This window comes from Lissotriton vulgaris, chromosome 5 (assembly GCF_964263255.1).
Source record: "Lissotriton vulgaris chromosome 5, aLisVul1.2, whole genome shotgun sequence".
NCBI classification, from domain to species: Eukaryota; Metazoa; Chordata; class Amphibia; order Caudata; family Salamandridae; genus Lissotriton; species Lissotriton vulgaris.
In genome coordinates this window covers 197,063,055-197,081,307 of record NC_141693.1, presented here as the reverse complement: position 1 = coordinate 197,081,307, position 18,253 = coordinate 197,063,055, and the positions used below count along the sequence as shown (strand labels likewise).

The following is an 18,253-nucleotide window of genomic DNA, read 5'->3' as shown; positions in this document are numbered from 1 at the left end:
GGCTACTCTAGATCTCAAGGACGCATACTTCCACATTCCTATTCACAAAGCTCACAGGAAGTATCTCAGAATTGTAATAGACTGGAAGCACTACCAATTCAAAGTACTCCCATTCGGAGTCACAACAGCACCAAGAGTATTCACCAAGTGCTTAGCAGTAGTGGTGGCGCATCTACGAAGACAACACATCCATGTCTTCCTGTACCTCGACGACTGGCTCATAAAAGCCAGCTCGTACAATCATTGCGTGGATCACACTCATGCCACCATTCAACTGCTTCACAACTTGGGGTTTACAATAAACCACACCAAGTCTCATCTACAGCTATCCAAAGTACAACAGTACCTCGGTGCCACGATAAACACCTCAACAGCGCTAGCTTATCCTGCTCCAGCAAGGATAGCCAGCATGCAAACTCTCCTAACTATGTTTCAGCTACAACACTCCCTCCCAGCACAAGTGTTCATGCAACTCATAGGGATGATAGCCTCTTGCATTTTTATAGTACCCCATGCAAGACTCCAAATGCGTCCTCTACAAGAGTGCTTATCACGTCAATGGAACCAGGCTCAAGGTCACTTAACAGACCTAGTGTTGGTAGACGGTCGGACTCATCGCTCTCTGCAGTGATGGAACACTAAAAACCTTTCCAAGGGACGACCGTTCCTAGAGCCAGTTCCTCAGATAATCCTGACTGCGGACGCATTGCTCTCCGGCTGGGGAGCCCACCTACTGCAACACACCATGCAAGGCAGGTGGACACCGCAACAAAAAGCACTCAACATCAATCTTCTGGAGTTAATAGCAATATTCCTAGCACTAAAAGCTTTCCAGAAGCAGGTATCAAACAAAGCTGTGTTAGTCCGCTCAGACAACATGACAGCCATGTATTACATACAGAAGCAGGGAGGCACACACTCTGCAACTCTCTGAACTAGCACAGGACATATGGTGGTGGGCCATACCTCAAAACATATTCCTTCTAGCCCAGCATGTTCCGGGAGTAGAAAATACCATAGCGGACCTGTTAAGTCGTCAAACACAACAGACCCACGAATGGGAACTTCATATGCAAGTTCTTCAGCCATTCTTTCAGATGTGGGGACAACCTCAGATAGACCTGTTTGCCACCCACGAAAACGCAAAATGCCCAAGCTTCGCCGCCAGATATATACACCCACTGTCCAAAGGCAATGCGATATGGATGAACTGGTCAAACAGATTTGCGTACGCTTTTCTAGCTCTACCACTAGTAGTACACAAACTACAGCAGCATTCTCTGACCCTCATCCTAGTTGCCCCAACATGGGCCAGACAACCGTGGTACACCACACTGCTACAACTTTCTGTAGTACTGCACCAAAAAATGCACCTGTCTCCACACCTCTTAACACAGAACCGTGGAGAGATCAGACACCCGGACCCAGCTCAGCTCAACCTTGCGATCTGGCTCCTGAAATCCTAGAATTTGGATATCTGAACCGTCCTCCAGACTGCATGAGCGTCATTAAAGAAGCTAAATGTCCAACCACTAGGGCATGTTATGCAGCCAAGTGGAAACGATTTGTAATGTATTGTTACAATAACAGTATTAATCCCCTAGATGTGTCTATGCAACACATCATAGGATACTTACTGCAGCTCCAAGGATGTAATTTAGCCTATACGTCTATTAGACTACATCTTGCTGCAATAGCAGCATATCTGCAAAACAGACAACATCTAGCTCCGTTCAGAGTGCCTGCAATTAAGGCCTTTATGGAATAAAAGAATAATTCCTCCCAGAGTACCACCTTCACCTGTGTGGAATTTAAACGTTGTTCTCACACGGTTAATGGAACCTCCCTTCGAACCCTTATACAGATGTGAATTACAATTTTTAACGTGGAAAGTTGCTTTCCTAGTAGCTATTACTTCTCTGTGCAGAGTTGGTGAACTACAAGCACTAACCATTCAAGAACCCTTCTTGCAAATGCATCAGAATAAGGTAGTTCTGCGTACCAATCCAGAATTCCTGCCCAAAGTCATTTCTCCATTCCATCTCAATCAATCTGTGGGACTGCCTGTTTTCTTCACGCAACCACAGTCAGTAGCAGAAAGAGCTCTTCACCCATTAGATGTCAAGAGAGCATTGCTATACTATATAGAAAGAACACAACCCTTTCGTAAGACAAAACTAATTTTTGTATCTTTCTCACCACCACACAAAACTAATCCCATTTCGAAATCTGGGATAGCTAGGTGGATTGTCAAATGCATACAGATTTGTTAACACAAAGCTAAACATAAGTTATCTGTTCCTCCTAAAGCCCACTCTACAGGAAAGATAGGGGCTTCAATTGCATTTTTAGGTAACATTCCCCTAGATGATATCTGCAATGCAGCTACATGGTCTACACCGCACACATTCACAAAGCACTATTGTGTAGATGTGCAAACTGAACAACAAGCTAATGTGGGCCACGCTATTCTCAAGACACTATTCCAAACTATTGCAACAGATAGGTGTGGGTACTGCTATACAATCTATGCACCGTGTACAATCTGCAGCTCATATGCCTCGAACGAAAAATGCTACTTACCAGTATGCATCTGTTCTTGGCATGTAGAGCTGCAGAGTTGCACACGCCCACCGCCTCCCCGGCTACCCTTGTCTTTTCCAGTATTATCTTAATTAGATACAAATTACATGGGCATCCTTCCTTGTTCTTGCAAAGCTTCATCATTTCCCTAATGGCGAAAAACATTCTGGGGATGGAGCCGATGCCCATGCGCAATGTAGTCCAAAGGAGGAGTCGCCTACGTCATGACTTCCAAAGAACTTTTCTGGACAACAACAAACTGCAAACATCTGAGCCCAACACTAGGTGGCGATCTATGCACAGTGTGCAACTCTGCAGCCCTATATGCCAAGAACAGATGCATACTGGTAAGTAGCATTCTCCTTCTGTATCATTAAAACTTTCTGGTTGAGGCTCAAAATCATTATGTCCCCCATGGCTATGAAGAGCCTGGTTGGGCGTCCTCAAGATCACTTCTGGGTGGGGCTTAACAAAGACAATAGGGCGTCTTGGTGGGGGATACAAAAATCCCAATGGCAGGGCTGTAATGCCCCCTCCCCCTTCTCCAAGTACGAGCCATCCCAGAACAGTCTGTCAGCAGCGCCTCGTTTGTTAAAGTTAACAATAATACAGTCTCCTTCAACTTGTTTCGGGCGATTGCCTACCCACCCCACCTGTCAGGCCATTATAATGCTAGATGAAATTTCAGTATTACCAGTACAATAATGATCACACCATTTTTTTAGCTTTCAATAACCGGGCTGGTGTAGATTAATCTTCTTCAGTTCCCAATGGTGGAACCCTTACAAGGACAGCGACCAGTGGAGTCACTTCTGGGGGGAGATTAATACCACAGCATTTAGATTTTGTGAACCTATCATATAAAGTGGGGGAACTTCCTGCTCGCATTACCCGGTAAAGCCACATGATACCTGTCACTACTGCTAAAGTTCCCCCCGCTACCATTCAATCTGAACAGCTTCAGACTAGTAAAATCCCATCCTGTCTGCTTGGGGCACCAGGAGCTGAAGTCCTCCTTTGAGTGGGACCTTGCATGCAATATGAGAACGCTCAATGTTTATGTGGCCCCGATCCTGTTTCTGGCAGCAGATTTTCACTTCTGAATAAATGTTTAGGAGCACATCCGTTATTTGTAACCGGTAAATAACACATTCAAACTGAACACTCCCTCTTCCTAATGCTCAGTTTTGGCTGATCAGCAAGAGAGGATGTCTCTCTTTATGACTTGCTCACAGGAGATGCTTTTTCTGCCTTCATTAATCCTAACGCACCTTAGAGGGAATTCCTGGTCTCCTGTGCCTGTGTACCAGATCTACTTCCCTTGAATCGTAAGTTTATTGTGGGGTGTGGGCTAAACTGCCCTAGAATAACAAGTAACATTTTGATTGTCTTTGGTAAGACGTTAAATAGGGTTAGAAGTAATTGCCTCTATGTTTTACTTTTAGTAATGGATGTTCAGTAAGATGATCTTCGTCTTAACAAATCCTTGATGGTTGCTTTCTTAGATAGATATTGGGAACCGTCTGATGCCTGCATTTAACACCCCATCAAAAATTCCCTACTCGGATGTAAACATTGGCCGTGGGACTGCCCACCCTCCTCGCTGGACTTCGGACAGCACTGTGGCGGAAGTGACCAGCATCCAGCTCGAATTCAGGGAGCTCGCACGCCTTACTGGAAACGAGAACTTCCAGGTAAGCCGCACTCGTGGCGTCTGTATTTTGTATTTACTTCTTGCACTGCAACACATGCCAGACCATAATGTAGCTACTGCGATGCTGACCGAGGACCTATTCTGATAGCTACATTCGGGCCTAGTACATTCTTCTCTACAGATGCAGTACTTCATGCCTGGCTAGGGAATCTTGCCTAATGAGGAAAGCACTGACTTGCACGCCGGTACACTCCTGACTTGCGGATCCTTCCTCCTCATAACATAAATACTTTCATTCTGACATCTACAGTGCACCCATTACATGCTTGCTTCCTCCTCGCAGCTGCATCCATTTCTCTTGCATCCTGTGCGTGCTCCTTCACAGTTGCACCCCTTTGACTGACGACCTCTTGAAGAGCTGCAGGCAACATGCTGCTGTCCCAGGTGTTTATTTAGAGACAGCCCTGCTGAGAAAGGGAACCCCCTCTAAAATATAATTAATAGAAAACCTCTCACTTGACCTCTATTGCTTTATACTAGGGCAATGTCTGCTCCAATAGGGCTATTGGAAAATATATATATTTTTAAGACATGTAATATTTCTTTATCAACCTTTTTTTAATTTCACGTTATTATCATCTCATAATAGTTGTATTTATTTATTTTATTTCATCAATACATAAAATGCCGTTTTCTAGAAACAATCCTTTTCTGTCGACCTATATTTGTTTTGTATGTTATTTATTCTTTTTTTAACATGAGTCCTAAAAATATGCTATATCGCTGTGTACAAACATTTATTAATCACTAATGGACCCCTATCTACACAATGACAATACAAAAATAATTCAAAATAATTATCCTACCGCACCATTCAGACTAGCAGTCAATTCACATACACAGTCCGGTCAGAAGGAAAATATGTTTCTTGGTCTCAATGAAGTTAAAGAAAATGTTCCCTTTGATCAGGATCATTTTCATACCATACAAGCCTCAAAGGCTAGCAAATAATCAGCACAACACAAACACCACTTAGAACGCATTAAAGCACTTATAAAGATATCATTATATGAAAAACCTTCATCAGGACAAGAATAATGTTTTCTCCTTAACACGATTTTAGTCTGTGAGAGATGAGAAAGAGATAGAGAAGGAAACAGTAAGAGTGGCGAAGGAAAGAGAGTAAAGAGGGGGAACAGCGAAAAAAAGAAGGAAAAGAAAACCGAGCGAGAGCAGAGAGAAGAAAATAAAGGTCTAAGCAGAATGAAAAAGAGCTAGCTCAAAAGAGAGCGAACGATCGATTATGGATTTCAAAACCAATCCATAACAGTTATCGGTGCAGCAGAAGCCATTAAATCCAGTATGGGGCAGAAAAAGAGAATTCTTTGTGACTGTTCGTAGAAGAAGTGTTTTTTAGTCAGGTCGCAGCAGCCACCACCTGAATGCCAAATACTTTGACTGTGACCACCTAAATCTCTCGCCGTTTATGCCTAAATGGCTCTTCCAGCCAAGGTATCCGTTGATTCTTGCAGCACGTGTAAGCACTTTCCCCGTCTTTCTGTGGAGGCCCCTCAAGCAGCCCCCACCCCAGCAAGTGTCTGCGGCACTTCATGATCGCCTCCTCACTCACATCCAAAAGCACATTAGCCCATCACCATGGTTGCACAGCAAAGCTGTCAATTAAGAGCAGCACCCGCCGATTACTCCTGACAAGAAAGGCTCCCTGTTGCAACTAACTGCATTCTAGTCTCAACATGGAGACAGCAGCAGAAAAGAAATCCCTCTTCCCTCACACTTCTCCACGTCAGACGCAGCCAGGTGCTCCCAGAGCATTTAACATGCACGTGTGTTGGTAAAGTTTCGAAGGCCTGCTGCCGCTTACCTCTGTCGGCTTCCTGGCAACTTCGAGCTGGGCTGGAGGGGAAAGGAGCTCGCGAGGCAACGGAGCACCTCTAAACCCACCAGAAAGACGGTGCTTCTCGTACACCTGTTTCCGTAAGCCACCGGTGCCCTTCCACGGCACCGGGTGTGTCGGAGATTGAGTCCCTGCCACCGCCCCTTGTATGAGCACCAGTAGCCCCCCACTTGAACCCCAGCACTACCAGGAGGAGCATTAAGCGCCAGTGTCCCCACAACCCGTGGCGTCGCCGGCCCAGCAAAGCGATTAACGCGCGTGAATGGCAAGGGTGTTTGGTGTCCCGGCAGCATTGAAAGCTAAAGCTGCATGCTCAGTATAAACAGAGCATGTTGTCCTGCTCGTAGCATGACAACACCTGTTTTCCCCCGACATTTGGTGCGCATGCGTACTATGTACGCCATCGCGCATATAAAATGTTAATAAGGGCAGCTGCTGGAAAATGTATATTTAAAGGAAGGTGTGGGCTCTAGGGAGGCTCGAGCGAGGGGGAGTAACGCGTGCTGCCAACCACAACCAGGCAACTGCTGCATGACTTTTGGGGCACAACTTTAAAAACAAGCCTTTGCAATGCAATATAACTCATTTAGGCGAGTCCTATTGCATTTAAAAAGGGAATGCGTGTGGGCAAAAAGGCAAGAACGGGAGTGCGGGGGGTGGGTGCCGGTGGCGCCTAAAGTCTTGTACTGCATAAGGGAAGGGGGTGAGCCAGAGCAACAAAATTGTTTTTAAAGTAAAGGGGCTGATAGCCATGGAAGGACACGAATCAGAACATGGCCGTCAGGAGGAGTGACTAATAAGCTAAAAAAAAAAAACAATCGGAAGGCAGCATTTACGATTTAAGCGAATCCAAAAGGTGCGCAGAGCTTAGACTGAGCTTCCACACTAAAGTTTATACTGTATGCCTCGCAAAGCAATGGAAGCACATTCGTACTGCAACGCTAGGCGAGACCTAAAGAAGACTAAATATGGTTCCACGTCTGGACCACAGAGATTTTTGACCTTCTGACCGGACTGTGTATGTGAATGTGGGTTAACTGCTAGTCTGAAAGGTGCTGTTGTGAGAGTAGGATAATTATTTTAAGCTGAGTTTTCCAGGAAATCGTTGTGGATTTTCGGAACTAGTGAAAGTAGCCCTGCCGTATTTGGACTGCATGAGCTATGCCTAAATATGGTTCTCTTCCAGGGGATCCTCATCAATACTGAAAAAACAAAGTGTAACAATGGGTCAACAAGAAAATTGTGCAGCTATCTAAATGACTGTGTGTGTATTGAAAGAACACAATCCCTGAATCCAAGGTATTCTTGGTGAAAAATATGTTCCCATCAGATACCCGTCCGGTTGCAATTTGTGAGTGTGCTGGCTCCATTATAGATAAGATCACGATCGGCCTTTACATGCGTAAAACGGCCTGACTCTGCAAGAGGCATAAAATGCAGGGCAGGCACGATAGCAAGTTGGGATTGTGCTGGTTCCACTATAGTTGAGATCGAGATCGCCCCTTCTATGCGCAAAGCGGCTTGACTCTTTAAGAGGCACAACACGCCCGGTTGTACAATTCTCTACAAACTGAATAAAGAGATCAGTTAGACCTCCTTTAAGCCCATGGCTGAGTAATACAGGGAACTAACAACACTATAACATTTCCCTCGACTTCTGGCTATAACCCTCAATGGCTGAGGGAATATGTGTTTTCAGACTGAGTTCTAGCGAACTCTTCCTCTTTCACTTTTCTTTCTGTTCACATTCATTAGAGCGGTGCTCCATTTGTACCTGAGCTGTTGCCGGGTGAGGTGGAGAGTCCATTCCCCAGATCATGGGTGAGTGTCTATAATTTTGGTTAAATCCAGGATTTGTGCACCTGGTTCAATGAGTTGATTGTTGTCACAACCACTGACCATTAATGTTTGGCATATAAATGAACATCACGAGATTATCTCTGTGCATTTGCAGCTATCGTCACTAACTGTGTGCATTTTGTATTTACATGTGTGTCTGTCTTTTGTTGACTGATTGGATCATTTCAACCGGTGTTCTCAGGTGATATGATTTTTTATACACACTTTACACTTTAATATTAGCAGTAGCACTCTATTAACAACAAGGTCCTGATGAAGCAGACTGGTATCTTTTGAGCCAATGAAACTGCAGAAACATGTCGACCTAGATAAGACCTCAGTAGTTATTTGTTAATACTACTTGCACTGTTTTTTAACCTTGGGTGTGGGTAGGACCTCAATAAACTCTTTTTCCACTCCACCAACCCAATATAAATTTTTTCACTATCACACGCTACAGCGAGCACTTAATGCACTGCTTACCTATACATTTTCTTGTGCCCCCTGATACCACCACATAGTTTTACTCATACACCCTGTATTCCTTCACATTTGATTAGGCCACAATCTACCTAATCCTAAGTGGTTCTTTCCACTTCCTTCGGGTGAAGGATCCCAAGTGATGTAGGGCGGTACAGGACGGGTATCTGATGGGAACATATTTTTCACCAAGAATACCTTGGATTCAGGGATTGTGTTCTTTCAATACACACAGTCATTTAGATAGCTGCACAATTTTCTTGTTGACCCATTGTTACACTTTGTTTTTTCAGTATCTGTAGGGATTGTAACAATGCTAGGTCATTAAATACTTCCCACACATGCCCCCCTTTTGTATTAAAGATCCTCATCAATAGTCATAAGCACTGAATATTCCCACCCATGTGTGGGACCCCGGAAACAATATAAAAATATATATGTAAAAAACACATATATCTCGTTCCAAATATATGTAAATGCATATATCATTTTTCTCACACCAATGCAGCTCCAAAACCAAGGCTAGACAATGTAAACACTTGTATATGTACAGCAATTAGAAAGGAAACAAAAACACATTAGGTCAAATAGTCCTTGAACTTTGTATTTTAATGAGTAAAAACACCCATAAATTCTGTAAATTGCTCATAAAAGACATTGTCAGCCATAACCTGCATTGAAAAGTGAATAACACAGAAACTGAAAGCGTTTTCAGTTAAAAACTGGCACCGTGCCTTTAAGGCAGCCATGACCCCAGGCTTCCCATCATGCCTCAGGGGTGACAGTTAGGTCAGTTGTTCTTTCGGTTCTTTCAGTCAGGACCCTGGTTAAACAGCTCCCACCTTTTTTTGACTTTGTCTAAAATACTTGGGGTCTTCCTTCAATTTTTGTCTTCACTCGGCGGCTTTTAGCCTTAAAGAGCTAGTGTTGCCTTTTTTGGGCTCAAAAAAGGTTAATTTTTGGTCAAAAATGCCTTCGCTTTTTGATCCCTGCTCTTCCTGTGGGAAGAAGAAAGCGAAGACTGATACACATCCTGTGTGTATTCTCTGTCTTCCTGACTCTCATTCTTCAGAAAGCTGTGATCACTGCAAGTCCTTGTCAAGTAGAACTCTCAAGGACAGAGAAAAAAATCAGGATTTATGGGCTTTCTGGAAGAGGTAGGTCTCCAAAGAGACAGAAAGAGCGGAGGGCGCGGTCGACGTCGAGAGATGTCCCAGTTTGCTCTCCTTCGGCGTCTGGATCTGCGTCGAAGGTTCCACCGACGACGACGAGTCAATCCCCTCGACGGTGAAGACTTCAGCGTCGAGAGTCAAGATAACTCTGCTGCCGTCACCCGGGCGACGTGCAGCGTCAAGGGAGTGGCCGACGTTGGAGCGTAGAAGATCGCCGTCGAGACCTCTGTCGTCAAAGCCTCAGGTCCAGTCTTCGACGTCGAAGCCTCCGTCGATGCTTAGTCACCGGCGTTCAACGTCGAGACATCCTCTGTCTGCATCCCATCAACGACGCTCGACGTCGAGGCACCCTCCGTCGTCGGCGAGGTCATCGACCGTCGACGTCGAGGCATCCTCCTTCTGCGTCTCTCCATTGATGCTCGACGCCGAGGCATTCCAGTTGAGGGCATTCAGCGACCCAGCATCCTCCGTCGGCGTCCAGTCATAGGCGCTCGACGTCGAGGACTCCTCCGTCGACGTCACCCCCCGGCGTTTGACGTTGAGACATGGGACTCCAGTGCAATCTGTTTTGATTCCTCAGCCAGTGGTGGCGCAACGCACCGAGACACCGAGCCGGCCGGCTCCGTCTTCGAGTCATGGGCCTACATCTCAGAGATCCTCAAGAACAGCTTCAGCTGCGGAAGGGGACCAGGGCTCTCCAGAGAGCATCGGGCACGCTGCCAAGAGGAAGAGAACTCCAGAGCATCGTGGTTCTCACAGTCGCACTGCTTCTCCTGTGAGTCTGTCTTCCTCATCAAGATCATCTTCTGGCCCGGATGTGATCATTTACACGTCGGGCGGCGAAGAATCAAGGCACTTCCCTTTACCTCCTCCACAGGGGCGAAAGGATGTAGCACCTGCGAGCTCTCCAGTAAGGGACGCCACACAGCAGCCTCCTACCGTCAGACTGTCTCCACGATGGTATGCACTGCTGCACAACTGGGCTACAGATAGAGACGGCGTCTCGATTGCAGCAGCCTTTCTCTAGACCTAGAGAACGGTCTCGTTCTCCGGTGAGGTCCAAAGGAAGATCACGCTCTCCGGTTCGCTGCAGGGAAAGATCACGCTCTAGAGTTCGTGCCTCCAGGCGTAGATCTAGGAGCAGGAGGAGAGAACAAAGATCACAGACTACCTCTACGTCTCCGACACGCTCCCATAGAGAATACTCGCTCACTCTGATGGATTCCCCTCCATCAAGGGTATCTCTGATCGAGGATATCTTCTCCTTTCAGAACATACTGGGTAGAGGGGCTATAAAGCTGGGAGTTCCCTTAACAACTCCGCAGGTCAAGACCTCAGTGATATTTGAAACGCTGCATCACAGGTCGGCACCTAAACCCCTTTTGCCGTTAGTGCCTGGCATTATAGATTTGGTGATGGAGGTATTGCTCACTCCAGCAACGGTCAAAGCGGCTCCGGCGAGGATCCTGAAGAAATATAAATCTCCAGAAGAGGGCCCTCTGTTTCTTCTGGCTGATCCTCCCCCGGACTCAGTAATCATCGCAGCAGCGAGGAAATCCAGTGCCATTTCCTCTTCTGCTACTGTACCTCCGTACAAAGACTGCAAGACGCAAGATTTGTGGGGGACACGAGTCTGCAATACTTCTGCGTCTTTTCTTAAGGTTTCTAACGCTGAGGCCCTTTTGGGACGTTATGATAAGTCCATGTGGGATTCTCTACAGCGTTTTGTGGACAAAGTCCCTCAGGAAGGCCGTAAGGACTTTGAAGAAATCCTTCTGGAGGGCAGTCAGGTCTCCAACCAAATTATAGGTGCAGCAGCGGATGGAGCGACCCTGGCGGCTCATGGATATGCCCACGGAATATCGTCAAGGAGATCATCCTGGTTGCGCCTAACGACTTTAAAACCAGAAGCCCAAGCACGTATTCTAAACTTGCCGTTTTCGGGGACTTCACTGTTTGGAGCTAGCATGGATAAAGAGATGCAGTGCATGAAAACAGAGCTGGAAACTCTCAAGGCGGTGGGTCTCAAAAAGAAAAAAGAATTTAAAAAGAAATACCGCTCCTACATCAAGGGCTCTTCCAAACAGCGGGTTCAAACCTCTAACTGGCAGAAGAGTCGAGACCAGCAGGGTCAGCAAAAGTCCAAGTATAGAGGGAAGCGTAATTCCAGAGGAGGAGGGAATCAACGCCAGGGCAACAACACCGGAAAAGCTCAGTCCAAGCAATGAGTCTTTCCTTCCCCCAGCGCCGTGGACCACTCCAGTGGGGGGAAGCCTTGTGGGTCATTTGAAAGAGTGGCAAAACATCACAAATGACAGATGGGTGTTATCTACACTTCGGAATGGTTACTGTCTTCGTTTCAGTCATCAGCCTCCACCTGTTCCCCCGATGTCAACATCGAATCATCAGTTACACCTTCTTCAAAAAGAATTGGCCACTCTTCTCGAGAAGTCAGCTATCTAGAGAGTGCCAGTGTCTCAAAGGGGAAAAGGGGTATACTCCCGGTATTTTCTGGTCAGAAAAAGGGGGAAAAAGGCAGAATACAGACCTATTCTGGTCTTGAGAACTCTCAATCTGTGAATCAAAAAGGAAAAATTTTGCATGTTGGCACTTCACCAAATATATCCACATCTCAGGGGGGAGATTGGATGTGCTCGTTGGACCTCCAAGATGCCTACTTTCATGTTCCAATACACCCCAGTCACAGGAGATTTCTTCGGTTCCGGGTGGGGACCTCCCACTATCAGTTCAAAGTCCTGCCATTTGGGTTGAAGTCGGCGGGTGTTCACGAACTGTTTTGCAGTGGTAGCAGCCGCTCTACGCCGCAAAGGGGTCTTCGTATACCCATACCTGGACGATTGGCTGTTGAAAGGTCCCTCCCCAGACAGCATAAGAAGTCAGTTCCAGACTTGCATACAGCTCTACCAGCAACTAGGGCTACATGTCAACTTCGGAAAATCAGTCTCTTAACCCACCCAGAAGATTCACTTCCTAGGAGCTCTGCTAGACTCCGAAGTAGGAAAAGTGTTTCCCTCGGAGGAGAGACAGTTTTCGATAACCCAGAAATGCGTCCTCTTAAGCAGGATCTGGAGGACAAGTGGGACCAGCAATCAGCTTGCTGGGACGATCACATCATTCTCTCAGACGCAGCTCGAGCTTCCATTCCATGGTGGACCAAAAGACAAAACATGCAGGTGGGAGTTCTGGTCCATCATCATCATCCTCCTGTGCAGACTCTGATCACGGATGCTTCCCTTCTAGGTTGGGAAGCACACATGGGTCAACTGCAGGTGCAAGGGCTGTGGTCGCACAAAGAAAGTACCTACCACATCAACATGCTGGAGTTGAGAGCAGTCCACCTAGCTCTCAAGGCGTTCCTTCCCTCGATTGACGAAGCTTCAGTTCTAGTACAAACGGACAACACCACCACAATGTGCTATTTGAACAAGCAGGGGGGAACGCGCTCACGAACTCTGTCGCTGGAAGCACAACAGATTTGGCATGGGCTTCTGGCTCGCAAGTTGACCATCACAGCAGTCCACCTCCCAGGAGAGCAGAATGTGAGGGCGGAAGCTCTAAGCTGTCATTTCAACGACAAGAAGGATTAGGTGCTACACGACGCAGTGGTAGAAGAAATTTTCCAATCCTGGGGTCGTCCCACCATAGACCTGTTCGGACGACCAAAACACAAAATGCCAAGACTTCGCCTCCAGGTTCTACCGGCCAGGGACGAGAGAGAATGCTCTTTTGATCGACTGGTCATGGGAATTTGTGTACGCCTTTCCACCACTTCTGCTGATCCCGAAGGTGGTGAGCAAGTTAATACACTCGTGCACAACGATGATCCTCATCGCCCTGGACTGGCCGAGGCAATGGTGGTACACGGACCTGATTCACCTGTCGGTGACTCCTCAAAAGAGGTATCCATGCAGGCTGGACCTGTTGTCCAAGATGAACGGGAGGATTTACCACCCCAACCTTCCGTCACTGAACTTGGCAGCATGGCTCCTGAGGTCATACAGTACGGGCATCTAGGGCTGCCAGAGGACTGCATGTTCATCCTAAAAGAGGCAAGGGGGCCCTCCACAAGACATTCTTATGCATGCAAGTGGAAGCGATTCTTTATGTGGTGTATACAGAATGATCATAATCCTGTTCAATGTCAGGAAGAGGCAGTGCTTCCTTGTCTGTTATATCTGGCAAAAGCAGGTTTAAAGTTTAATTCCAGCTTGGGCGCTAGAGGGCGCACTGCGGTATGGCTGGCTAGTGAGTCAGCTCCGCCGGGCGGTCGCGCACCTAACGACTTTTGACCCCTTAAAACCCCACCAACATCAGCGCCGATCACGAATATGAGCATCGGAATGTAAGGCCGACCTCTCCTGACAAGAAGCCACGACCTGCTGTGCGGGGAGCAGAAGATCCAGCCGCAAAACCGGAGCCCTCGCGGACGCCGCACAAAATGGCCGCTCCGGAGGCTCGCAGACCCGGAGCTTTCATCGGCGCCTAGCGCGTCAGGACTTCTGTTGCCACTCGGCGCGGCCCGGTAAATGACTGTTTGCCACTATCGAGGACTCGGCGGGGCCCCCGCAGGTCCCCAGAACTCAGCGCCACTTCACATCGGCGTGCGTTCCACTGAGGGCAAGATGGCGGCGCCCGTGGAACGCACAACTCTGGCGGCTGCAACGGACGTTCCCGCCGGTCGGACCCCCTCATAGACCGGCTGTGACACTCGCGCATGGGGCGAGACGGAGGCGTGTGGAGCCTGACCCGGTCTGTTCGTCACTACCATAGACGCATACGGGGCGCTTGACCAGCGGGGCCCCCACACGAGGAAACGGAGTGAGACACGAGCGCACCGCAGCGGCAGGTATGCAGGCGGGATTCACAACGGACGGAGGCACCAAACATTTACGTGCGCTATCTTTCCCATAGCGCCGACCACAACGACTGCGCGAGGGCGACCCCCCAAGCAGTGGGGAGCGTGAGTGTGGATCCCTACCCTCACAGTGCCCCAGCTAAGACCAACGCAAAGAGACACCTGTCGCACCCAACAACTGGGACCTCGCTCGGGGCCTGATTGCAGTTGAGCGAGCCCGCTGATGACCACACGCACTGGGAGAGGGGGAGCTGCGGCACCAGCGACTCGTGCCGGTTCCACAACAAGCACACCATCGGGCGGCAGCCCTAACACAGCGGAACAACACCAGTCGAAACGGCACTTTGAAATGGGGAAGCCTGACCGGAACAAAACCAAGCTCCAATTCGAGAAGCGGAACCAAGGCAGAAATAATACGGCAGAAACGGAGATGGAAGGGGGCCGGGAAACACCAGAGGGCACGGGCATGGAGTCGGTGCTGAGGGCGATACAGCAGAGTTTGCAAGAGATGAACGGCAAGCTCGATAACGTGGTGCAGAGGGTCGACAGCATGGCGGCGAAAATTGAGCAGCACGAAGGGCGCCTCACGGAAACAGAGCAGCGAATTTCGAGGCTTGAGGATGAACAGACCACCACAGTCAAGACATGCGGAGCCCTGGAGAAAACAGTGGAAGTCCTGCGCGCCAGGGTGGAGGACCAGGAAGCTAGGTCCAGGCGGAACAACGTTCGGATTTCGGGCCTGCCGGAATCCACGAACACAGGGAAAATGGAGACCTACATAGAAACCCTACTGAAAGAACTTTTTGGTGCTGAAAATCTATCTCCAGTGTTCCTGGTGGAGCGTGCACACCGGTCACTGGCCCCTGTGCCGAAACCCGGAGCCACCCCGCGAATGATCATCGCGCGTATGCTTAATTACAGGGACAGAGACACGGTCCTGCGGCTAGCGAGAGAGCTGGGGAAAATTACACATCAGGGGAACACTCTAGAGTTCTACCCTGACCACACCATGGCGGTACAACAGGCTCGGAAAGAATTCGCTCCCGTCAAAAAAAAGCTAAGAGAACTGGGCATGGAGTACGCCATGCTGTATCCGGCAAAGCTCAAAGTCCTCACTGGCGGGAAACCTGTCATACTACCAACGGTGCAGGCAGCACAAGACTTCATCAAGCAACAAGGGAAGCGGAGAAAACAGCAAGACCGAAATGAACCGACAAGTGATGTGGAATGAATGTATTGAACCGATATCAAGCCGGCGAAATGTCTGTACTACGAAAACACGACATGTTTTTTTTGTGCGCTGTTACTTACGGACAATCACATGGACCATGATGGCAGAATGGGTGGCAGCGACTGGACCGGAAAAGCATTTACAAACTTGCTGTGAGTACTGTCTCCGAGTATGTGATGCCGCGGAGGTACTGATCCAGACGTGAGTATACGCAGTGCGATTGCAGGCAGGGTGGGCCGGCTACTAGACTGAGTGGCAGTGGATGGGTGGCCGTGACCCTGACCGGCCTTATTAATTGACTACTGGCTAAGCGAGAGACACTGCATGCTTTGCTTAGCATCACCCCAAATTTGAGCTGGGACTAGAGACAAAGGGGAGGACAGCGTAATGGAGAACTGACATTTCAGAGATGCAAGCTGTGCTGGATGGGGGACCGGGGTTGGAAGAAATCGCACGCAAGTTATTCACTAGTAAAGCGCGTATGCGACCGTCCACATCCACTATGTGGATGGAGATGTGTGAACCTGGTGACACCCCCAGGAGGGTGTACCCCGAACTATGTTGGATGAAGAAGTTACTGTTAAAGTTGATGTTAAATCAGGGATGGCTTTGGCAAAGTTTGGGCGCTAAAGTGGGTGGGGGGAGAATGAGACAACCAGAACCTAACCGACTGAAACCTCTGTGTCTGAGAAGCATGGCGAACTCCTTGGGGACACACAGTCATGTGAATACTGTTCATTTTAAGCGAATGATATTGTCTATTCTAAATGCTATAAGGTACGGCAACACATGCACGCGATACAACAAGCAGACTGGGTATCTGCTGTGGTTAATTTATCACCTAACACGTATCCATGTCACGTAGGAACACGATAAAGTTGGTCACTTGGAATGTGAGGGGTCTGGGCAACCCAAAGAAGATCAGGCGGCTTTTTGCCTATTTTGATAGACTGCACATTAACATTGTTTTTTTACAGGAAACGCACTTAGAGCGAGATGGCACCTCAACACTGGGGGCACGTTGGGCTGAAACAGTGGTTCACTCTAGCTACTCAACATATTCCAGAGGCGTAAGCATATTAATCAGGAAGGGTACGGGCTTTGAAGTTACTGACATACAAAGAGACACTGCTGGGCGGTGTGTGCTGCTGGCTGGCAGACTAAGGCGCCAACAGATCCTACTGGTGAACACTTATGGCCCTAATGTGGATGACCCAGGGTTTTTCAGCAAAGTATGGCACAACATCGCAAACATGACAACACCCCATATACTGTGGGGAGGGGATTTCAATGTCACGATGCAGGACTCACTAGATAGAGCAGCACACACATTAGAACAGCATGGGAATGCTAGGACAATGGTGAGGGACGCTATGGAGGATCTAAATTTGGTGGACTTCTGGAGGGTTCGTAACCCCGGGGCGACAGCGGCGACACACATAAACGCGGCGAACAATAGTTGGTCCAGGATCGATTACTGGCTGGGCACTCAAGGTGTACTCTCATGGGTGTCGAATGTCACACACTTGCCACGCACACTATCAGACCACAGTCCGGTACTATTAGAAGTCGACATCCCTCACTACGACCCACCTCCCTTCACCTGGCGTTTTCAAGCGACTGCATTGAGAGACCCAGTGTACGTCGACACCATACATAAGGCAATAAAGGAATACTTCGATCTTAACAGCCCAACAACAGAGGACCCAGGCTTGCTATGGGAAGCCTTCAAGGCTACCATCCGGGGAGTCTGCCTCAGTACAGCATCTGGCATCCTCAAAGATATCCGGCATCAAATACACACGCGTGAGCAAGCCATTCAAACCCTAGAGCAGGCATACACACAAACGGGAGACACTAAACTCTTGGGGGATATCCAATTGCTATTAACGGAACATGCTAACTTTGCGACAGACGAACTGAAATATGTGACTAAACGAGCTACTGCGAGGAGGTATGGAGAAGGGGGTAGACCGGGCAGGGAGCTGGCCGCTAAGATATGCGCAGGCAGAACACCGCAAAATGTCACAACCATAACCACCAGCACCGGGGAGGTGATCACTGACACTAAAGGCATACTGAGAGAATTTATGAACACATATGGCACGCTCTATGAGGCACACCCCTCGCCGTCGCAGGCGGAATTACTGAAATATATGGAGGACATCGAGATGGCATGGTTAGCGGATGGTCACAGAAAGTACCTAGAGCGCCCCATCACTGTAGAGGAAGTCACCGACACTATTAGACGCCTACCTAACAACAAAGCACCTGGGCCAGACGGCTTTGTGGCGGAATTTTATAAGGCGTACGCTGACACACTTGCACCTCACTTGGTGCAGATGTATGGGGCGGCGCATGAAGCCCAGACTCTGCCGGCGTCACTAAGGGAGGCCCTGCTCGTCACATTGCTGAAGCCCGGCAAGGACGCAGATAAATGTGACTCCTACCGTCCACTATCCTTGTTAAATGTAGACACCAAAATCATAGCTAGTCTGCTGGC

At 48.3% G+C, this 18,253-nt stretch overlaps 1 protein-coding gene across 1 annotated transcript in view; it reads left to right on the top strand.

The window, feature by feature from the left end:
- The window catches only part of MAN1B1 (mannosidase alpha class 1B member 1), a 387,442-nt gene that overhangs the window by 251,042 nt on the left and 118,147 nt on the right, over window positions 1–18,253 (top strand). The window contains exon 8 of the mRNA XM_086921150.1: window positions 4,089–4,277. Within this exon, the coding sequence (XP_086777276.1) occupies window positions 4,089–4,277 (189 nt within the window). The remainder of the gene's footprint in view (window positions 1–4,088; window positions 4,278–18,253) is intronic.